This window comes from Poecile atricapillus, chromosome 4, assembly GCF_030490865.1.
Source record: "Poecile atricapillus isolate bPoeAtr1 chromosome 4, bPoeAtr1.hap1, whole genome shotgun sequence".
Taxonomy (NCBI): Eukaryota; Metazoa; Chordata; class Aves; order Passeriformes; family Paridae; genus Poecile; species Poecile atricapillus.
This window is the reverse complement of record NC_081252.1, coordinates 63,433,573-63,442,593: the sequence shown is the minus strand read 5'-3', so window position 1 is coordinate 63,442,593 and position 9,021 is coordinate 63,433,573. Positions and strand designations below refer to the sequence as shown.

The following is a 9,021-nucleotide window of genomic DNA, read 5'->3' as shown; positions in this document are numbered from 1 at the left end:
TTTTAAAATTACTCTGCAGGGCAAATTGTTACACTATTGAAGCCAGATCCAAAATTACAGCAGCTTCCTGGGGAATTAAGCCTGCCTGATTTTTATTTGCAATTTGATAGTATAGTTGGCAAAAGACAAAATAAAAGTCTTGAAGTGTTCAGCATTAGAAAATTAAAATAATCTTTTTCATCTTATTTTCTCAGAGCAGTTGTTCCCCTGGGATAGGGCCATGCACACTCAGAGAATATGAATAAAATTCCTGAATTGTAAAAAGCAGGGTTTTTCCTCTTTTTATTTCTTTCAAATGTGACTTATCTTAAGTAGTTTTTATTCATGTGAACTCTTGCTTGATTAGAAAAAATGATGCTATTTTTAAGACATGATTATGAATATCCAAAAAGAAAAGATATTTTATGAGACAAAAGCCCCAGAATTAACTAAGATGGTACAGTGGGAATCATATTTTTAAAAATGCTGCTCCCTTTGGTCTTGGCCTTGGATATCATTAACTTTTTATCTTTTACCATTGGTTTAAATGATGTGAAGCTTAGTTTAAAAAAAACCAACCAAACAAAAAACCCAACAAAACAAACCTCCCCAAAAAACCAAAACTAAAACCAAACACAAAACACAAACAAACAAATGACCCCCCCCAAAAAAAGCTGTGGAAATTTCTTCTGTTAACATAAATAATTTAATGATTTCCCTGAGTGATCAATGGCTGATGTAGGAATTATATCACACTCATTACAGATCCTGTTACGTATGGTTAATCACATCAACAAAAACTTAAATAGGATTTAATAGCAGGAGTAACTGTAACCATCCAAAATTACTTTTCCCACAACATGGACTACACAGTATTATTTGGTACCCTGGGAATCAAGACAGAACTGAGGGATGAGCTGAGGCACAGCCTCAGAGAAATGCATTCAGCCTTGTCTTTCAGATTGCAAATGATGGCAAATCTATTCAAATCCAAAATCAATTGCTTCAGCCATTAATCCTCCTTACTGTTAAAAATGTGTACCCCAGTTCTACCTGATTTCTCATAGATCCAGTTTTTAGCCTCTGAAGTTTTTTCTAACTTTACCTGATATATTAAATCATCTGTTATAGAAAACTTTTCCCCTTGTCAGACATCACTTGTTCTAACCCTCTTGTTGCTCTCTGCTCAGCTGAGGCAGTTTCCCAGACATAATTCCTGTAACTCATTTCTGATCATTTTCCAATTGCTCATATTTATTTTTGTTTGAAACATGAGCAGCAGAACCCTACCCAGTCTGCATGGATTTTTCTGTACTCCATAAATTTGTGATACCAGTTATCTCCCTCCTTCCTCAGTGCTCTCACATGGATACATACACACCTGCATCTGTGCAATAGACTGTCAGTGTCCATGAGTAAAACTGACTGACCTTAAACATATTTCAGCCATGCTCCTAAATACAGCTCCACTTGAGCATCCTTCTACACTTCAGAACACATGCAGTGATTTTGCTAAACTGGCCTGATGTGTAGTGACTTCCAGCCTCCTCCACCTCTACTACTACCTCTTCTTCTCTATTTAAGAGCCTAGCTGTAATGGGAGGTTTTTATAGCCTAAACCTCTACAGTGGTACACCTGTGTCTCTGTATTTTAATTTCCTTTCAGCATTATTTTTTATCTCTTTACATCAAGTAAAGACATCTCTTAGATGAGAGATTGTGTGAATTTATGAGTATTGATGATTTTAAAATAAATATTATTAGGCAGAACAATGAGTATTTGTATTTTGAAGTGGAAATAGAAAAAGTGGCAATGAAGGGAAAGAGCTAGTAAAACATACATTTCTAAAATCAGGAACTGAAAAGATTTTTTTTTGCTCAGAACCATTGCACTAGCAGTTAAATTCCATTACTTCCAATCTGCCAGCTGTGAGAGAGAACTGCAATTTTAACAGGTGAATAAAAAGAAGAAAAGTGAGGCAAAGCTCTGAAGGAAAAGCACAAAAGACATTACAAAGATGATTTCAGGATGAAAAAACCCCACCCCAAATCTCTCAGCAAGTGACAGCTGTGGGTTTAATGGACTATTCTTAAAATGAGATTTATATGCAAACTGCCTACAGAAAGTTAAAAGAGGATGCTAATAACCTATAAATGTGAAAGGTTTTTATCTCAGGCTCAAAAAATTTTGATGGCAGTGGATGGAATGTTATAACAAACCACAAATGTCCCCATTAAATGATTGTTTCCCTGACCTGATGGCATTATGAATGATCTGGTAAAAGAACAAAGCAGTTGTCCTGTTGCTCCTTCCTGCTCCGCTTCTTCCCAACTCACTGACTCTGTCAGCATGGGGGTTTTAGTCTCACATGCCATCCCATCACAAACTAGTATTTCTTTCTACTACTATCGAAAATATTCCTGATCTCCTAATGCATTCCTTTGCTTTGAAAGAAAGTTTTGAACATGCATGCATGAAACATTGGATCAGCATTGGAGACTGTGTCACTGATGCACCCATTGACAGGTGCACCTTTGGGTGATAAATCTTCCCCTGGCTCAATGCTGGACTTTTATCCACAGGGAGCTTTGGTGAACAACATCAGTTCACACCAGCTGGAAACCAAGAATGATTGCTAAATATTAAAAAGGTGGGAAAGGATATTATATCCTCTAAATTCTAAGTTACAGGATTCAGAATGCCAAATGCAATTCTTGGCCAATAAATGGGATACTTCGGAAAGTCCTCCACTTGGGGTCCACCTATTGCAGACAGTAAAGAACAAAGCATAGAAAAACTTCATTCTTTAGACATCTGACAAATGAGCTCTTACAATTTCTGTTTCAATGGGTTAAGGCATCTTTCCCATCTGCTTGCACCTCCTCTGTGCCTGACTCCAGCAGACCCAGCAGAACTGGCAGGAGATAATGCACACCTGCACTTCTAATTTGTACCAAACTACCAGTGTGGGCAAGGGGCTGCTGAGCTGTGAGCAGGCTATGTTTTATTGGGCTACTTTTGTTATTGAGACAGATACCTGCTCATGTGTTTAAGTAACTCATGCGTACTGGCAGCACACGTGTGAATACACACATACATACAGATACCACATCACGAGCATATGCACACGCCTCTACATTGCTGAAGCAATGAATATAAGCTAAACAAGCAAATCAGATCGTTGCTTTTTGACATAAAGCATCCCCATTAACTACATTACAAAATATCCCCATGACTAGCAGCTTCAACAGACACGTGCACAAATACTTGTGCAATCTGCTCCTTCGTTTAGAGAAATTGTAGGAGGCATTGCTTAGGAAAGCAGAGTTTGTGCAAGCGACACGTTGCCTCAGCATCAGAGCTTTAGTCACACTGTTTAGAATTCAGTGGTGACAAAAGCTAAATTCTTCCTCCAATATTAAATATAACTCTGCTTAAATGTGGAAAAGTAGTGCCAATTTCTTAAGTGAGAGCTAAAGTGAAGCTTCAGTTTTCTTGTGACAATTTTATAAAATTACCTAAAAGGTTTCAGAATTTATTTTTTTTTCTTTTCCCTCTGTATTTAGTAGCTCTGGCACTTAATCTTTCTTCATGTCACTGTGGATCCAGCAAGGTATAGTGATTCTTGTCCTTCCCAACCTGCCTGGAGAAGCAGCTGGAAGGCCCGTGGAGAGCATCAGTTCTTCAACCCCTTTCAGTGCCAAAACAGGCTGCTGAGTCAAAACTGGGTTTGATCTCTGGCAACGGTTTTAAAAAGAAGTTCAGTTTCAGAGGAACTAAATCAATTATATTTTGAATAGAAATAACTAAGATATGTTCTCTGAAGAAATTCAAGCATGACATTAGCACGCGGTGAGTCCAAGAGTATTAACACCTGCAATGCTCACGGTCATAGACTGTTTCTCGTAGTACTGGAGCCCTACCGAGAGGGATGATTCATCCCATACAGCTGGAGAGAGAATCGGATTTTCAGTTGCCGGGCTTTCTGCCTGTAATGTATCTCAGCCATCCAGTAGAAGCCATTGGAACAAGTAAGGAGGCACCTATTTCCAATCCCAGTGGAAGACACCCAGCCCGTCCCGCTCCCCGCACCGCACCTTTCAGCCCCGTTCGCTCCCAGCGAGAGGCCGGCCGAGCTGTGTCCGTACCCGTCCTGGACAGCCCCTCTTCCCCCGGGGATGCTGGGGGTCATTTCCCCGTTCCCTGCCGTGGGACCGCGCTCTTCTCTCGTGCTGCGCCGGGCGGCCTCACTGAGCCGGGGACGGCACCGAGGAATTGCGAGGGTGACTCGGTTTCGGAGGGAGGGAAGGAGCGGGCAGGGCGGCTTCCACCGCTGCACCTTTCCTTTCCGTCCCGTCCGGTCCCGTCCCCCGCCAGCCGCGGTGCCCGGCGGCCCGGACCCTGTTGGCGGAGCATGCTCACAGGGCGGCGGGGGCGGGCGGGCCGGCCCGGGCAGCGGGAGCGGGCGGGCAGCACGGGCGGGAGCGCGGCTCTGCCACGCTGGGAGCCCGGGCGGGCACGGGGCGAGCGGAGCCGCCAGCCCGGGCGGGAGCCACCGGGAGTGCGGGGCCGCAGAGCGAGCCCAGAAGAAGCGGGCGCGGAGCGAGTGGCACGGGCAGGGTCCGCGCTGAGCCGCGGAGAGGGAGCCTGAGGAAGAGAGGAGAGCGCTGAGCTGCGGAGCGCAAGCGAAAGGACTCGAGGCGGGTACCCAAGGCGGGGTGCGCGGGACAGAGCCCCGGGCAGGGGGACGCGCCGAACCGCGGAGCGGGAACCCCTGGAAGGAGCCGCGGGGCGGAGACCTCGAGCGGGGGGATCCGCACTGAGCCGCGGGGCGGGGATCCCGAGCAGAGATACTTGCACTGAGCCGCGGGGCGGGGACCCCAGGCGGGGCCCCCGGAGCGCGGGAGAGGGACCCCGGCAGGGCTGGCGCGACGGTAGCGGCGAGGCGCGGAGCCCGGAGCCGGGGGCGCGCTGAGCGGCCGAGCGGGGCCATCCGGCGGGGGTGGCGGCGGGGCGGGGGGGCAGCGGCCCCATGGGGCCGGGCGGCGGGGCGGCGCTGGCTGCTCGGCGCATCCCGGCCGGAGCCGCCCCGCCGCCGGCGGGAGCCGCCAGCGATGCTGCGGGGCGGCCGGAGCCCACTGCCCCCGGCGACGGGGCCCCCCAGCGAGGCACGGGGACCGGCGGGCGCTCCCGGCGCGGCGCAGGTGGCGGCGGGCAGCCTGCTGGCTCTGCTCATCCTCTGGACGCTCTTTGGGAACGTGCTCGTGTGCGCGGCCATCGTCCGCTACCGGCACCTGCGGAGCAAGGTTACCAACATCTTCATCGTGTCCCTGGCTGTCTCGGACCTACTGGTGGCCCTGCTGGTCATGCCCTGGAAGGCGGTGGCAGAGGTAGCTGGGTACTGGCCCTTTGGGGCTTTCTGCAACGTATGGGTGGCCTTTGATATCATGTGCTCCACGGCCTCCATCCTCAACCTGTGCGTGATCAGTGTGGACAGGTACTGGGCGATCTCCAGCCCTTTCCGCTACGAGAGGAAGATGACCCAGCGGCTGGCTCTGGTGATGATCAGCGTGGCGTGGGCACTGTCTGTGCTCATCTCCTTCATCCCTGTCCAGCTCAACTGGCACAAAGGTGGGGATGTTGTTGCTGCTGATGATATTGGAGATGGATTTGGCACTGCCTGGGCAGCAGCAGGTGCAGTCACCACCTGGGCAGAAGATATGAGTACCACTTGGGTGGCATTAGCAGCAGTGAGACCCTCTGATGGGACCTCTGGCAGCAACGATACCCTCACTGGACCATCGGAGAGCTGTGACTCCAGCCTCAACAGGACTTATGCTATTTCCTCCTCCTTGATCAGTTTTTATATCCCGGTGGCTATCATGATAGTTACCTACACTCGAATCTACCGCATTGCCCAGGTGCAGATTCGTCGTATCTCTTCCTTGGAGAGGGCAGCCGAGCATGCACAGAGCTGCCGGAGCAGCCACATTGACTGCCACCATCACACCAGCCTCAAGTCCTCCATCAGGAAAGAAACCAAGGTGTTAAAGACGCTGTCTGTCATCATGGGTGTCTTTGTCTGTTGCTGGTTGCCATTCTTCATCCTGAACTGCATGGTTCCCTTCTGTGAGAGCCCACCCAGTGACCCCCACGCTGGCCTCCCCTGCGTCAGTGAGACCACCTTTAATATCTTTGTCTGGTTTGGTTGGGCTAACTCTTCTCTTAACCCCATCATCTATGCCTTCAATGCTGACTTTAGAAAGGTTTTCTCCAACCTCCTGGGATGCGGTCAGTTTTGCTCTGGTACTGCAGTGGAGACTGTTAATATAAGCAATGAGCTTATCTCTTACAACCAGGACACCCTTTACCATAAGGAGATAGTGACTGCTTATGTTAACATGATCCCAAATGTGGTTGACTGTGAGGAAAATCGCGAGGACCCTTTTGATAGGATGTCCCAGATCTCCCCTGACCACGAGGTTGCCACTGACTCTGCCTGTGAGCTGGACTGTGAGGGGGAGATTTCGCTAGGCAAGATAACACCTTTCACTCCAAATGGTTTACATTAAATTGTGCCCTGGTCTGGTCAGTTCTTGGATTATAAAAGCAAATATTAGCACTGAGTGGAGAAACCTGCTTGATGATGTGCTGTAGTTTGGTCAGTCAGTTTATGCTAAATTCACTTCTGTGGGTAGTACTTTGCAGGATGTAGACATTGTCATACAGGGGGCTGGCAGCAAAAACTTAAATCAGCACTCCCCCAGGCTGAGGGCAGACCAGGCAGTCATGTTGATTAGCTGTGGTGAGGTATTTTGTGGTATAATTGCAGTCAGTTTATGTTTATAATGTGTTTAAGAATGAAAGGTGCCATTGTCACTGCTAAGTATTATGACTTCTAAAATCAGGGAGAGATGTGGCTGGCATAGGCATTAAATAAAAAAATATAATTCTGGGCTGTTTGTTTGTTCAGATTTTGTGTTTCTTTTTCTCAATTTTCTTGTTTGTTTAGTTCTGATTTTATTTATTTATTTTTTAAGATAGAGATAGTGAGGTGGTAATTTGGATGATTATTTAAATGCGTGTTTCTGCCAAAACAGTTTATGTGAAATTCTTGTTCTCCTAGGCGGCGTTGTTGCCTATGATATCCTCTGTTCCTGGATGAATAAATAAAAGTTATGCTGATCAAGAATTTATTATCTTTCATTTGTCACCTTGAAAGGTTTACAACAAGTATTCCAACTAACATTTCTATATGAATAGTTAGAATGACTAACAGCTTAACCCTCTTATTCAAAAGCAAATAGTCTGTATAGAAAATACAGTTTTTGAATAAAAGTGAGGCTCAAAGGAATTCTTGACTTAGATGAACTTGTTTATATGGCTCTTAGAGCTAGATTTATACATGTTTTTCTTTAATATTGTAATGCTATCCCTTTCTGCAGCCAAGAATATCAAGTATACATATGTATAAGCTATTAAAACTTTCCATCTAATTCTGCACTTGAACTTTTAAAAAATGCTATTAATGTAAAGAGTTTGGTGATAGAATTAGGAGCTGGGTGTGTCTAAAAACAATAACTATGTTTCAAAGTAGTATTAATAATCATTATTTCCCAGCATAGATGCTAGGGAACTCATTCACACTGAGAAAAGAAAAGAATTCTGTTAATGTATTTTTTTAGTTACTTATTAACTGGAATTTAAAGGTGCTGTAGATACTTTGACTATACTAAACATTTCAAAGCAATCTTTAAAACTGAAGAGTATTTTTGATTCTGTTTCTGTTGAATTGTTTGCATCAAATGGAATATTAGAAACAGTTGTAAGCTTTCAGTTCAGAAATAAAAAGTGATGCTATTTCCAAAACAAATGATAAAAGACTGTAAAAGCAATATCAATATTTATTTCAAGTTTTGGCTCACAACACTTGAATTAATTTACCCTTTAGAAATACCTGTGCCATGAGCTGAGCAGATTTACATTGAATGAAAGGTGTGGATTCTGCAGCCCTTCCTCCTAATGGCCCTGACCCTAAGATTCCCCATCCTGCTTAACTGGGAGCTGAAGGCCCCTGTAAGATACACGGAGGAAAAGTGGGATCTGCATGGTTCAGGGGAAATTTAACCAGATGCTGGAATTTATGAATGTTATGGGCTTAGTATTGAGCCTGCTTGGAAATCAAACTTTCAATACTGGTTTGGGGGTTATCTTCTACTACCTGGGGTGGGAGAAGCACAGGAGGCATGTGATTGAAATCCCTTTGTGGTGGCCTCTGCTGCAATCTGGTCTGCAAGCAATGTTTTATGTATTTACTCTTTGATATTAGTTATATCACTTAGATTACCTTTTCAATTGCTTGTCACTGAAGATTGACATCTACCTGAACATTTTCTTTGCTGTTGATATGAAATCACAGTGTAATATCCCTTTACAGCTGTCCTTAGGGAAGGGTATTGTGACTGTGACTTAGGGAAGCTTGAAAAACAAATCTCATGCCCATTACCAGGTTAAATCGACTATTGGCTTGACATCAAGTAAAATATGTTACTGTTGCTATGCTAAAACAATTATATGTTACAGTTAACCACAATTCTAGCCCTGATGGTTAGATAAACTTGTGCAGAATAAAATAATTTTCCCAAATCAAAATGAAGGAAACTGCTTCTGGTGGTGCAGAAATGAATTATCCCAACCTGAATTTAGATTTTTTGTGTTTTCCAGTTACTACTCTAATGTTGAGGCTAGTACATAATTTTCAGCTGGATTTGCGCAAAAAACCAGCGATATCCAGATGCAAGAGGTGCAGGAGCCTGGTGCTGATTCCAGCTCCCAGGGCAATGCCTGTATTTTATCCATTTTTTTCCACGTTAAATCAGAAGCAGCCTGAGGAAATGGGGAAGGGAAATCATGATCTCTCCCTGAGCACCTGGGTGCCAGCAGGCTGTGCAGCCTGGTGCTGCGTGGTTCCCCTGCTCCAGCGACAGAGCAGCAGAGCAGAGGGTGTCCCCCACCTGCCCATGTGTCCTTTCAGCTTCACA

The 9,021-nt window shown here is 45.4% G+C and overlaps 1 protein-coding gene across 1 annotated transcript; it reads left to right on the top strand.

The window, feature by feature from the left end:
- Positions 1-5,079: 5,079 nt before the first annotated feature.
- Positions 5,080-7,160, top strand: DRD5 (dopamine receptor D5). The gene has a single exon (XM_058838094.1). It carries the CDS (start codon positions 5,095-5,097, stop codon positions 6,550-6,552), a length of 1,458 nt encoding a protein of 485 aa, XP_058694077.1. The 5' UTR covers positions 5,080-5,094; the 3' UTR covers positions 6,553-7,160.
- The last annotated feature ends 1,861 nt before the right edge of the window (positions 7,161-9,021 follow it).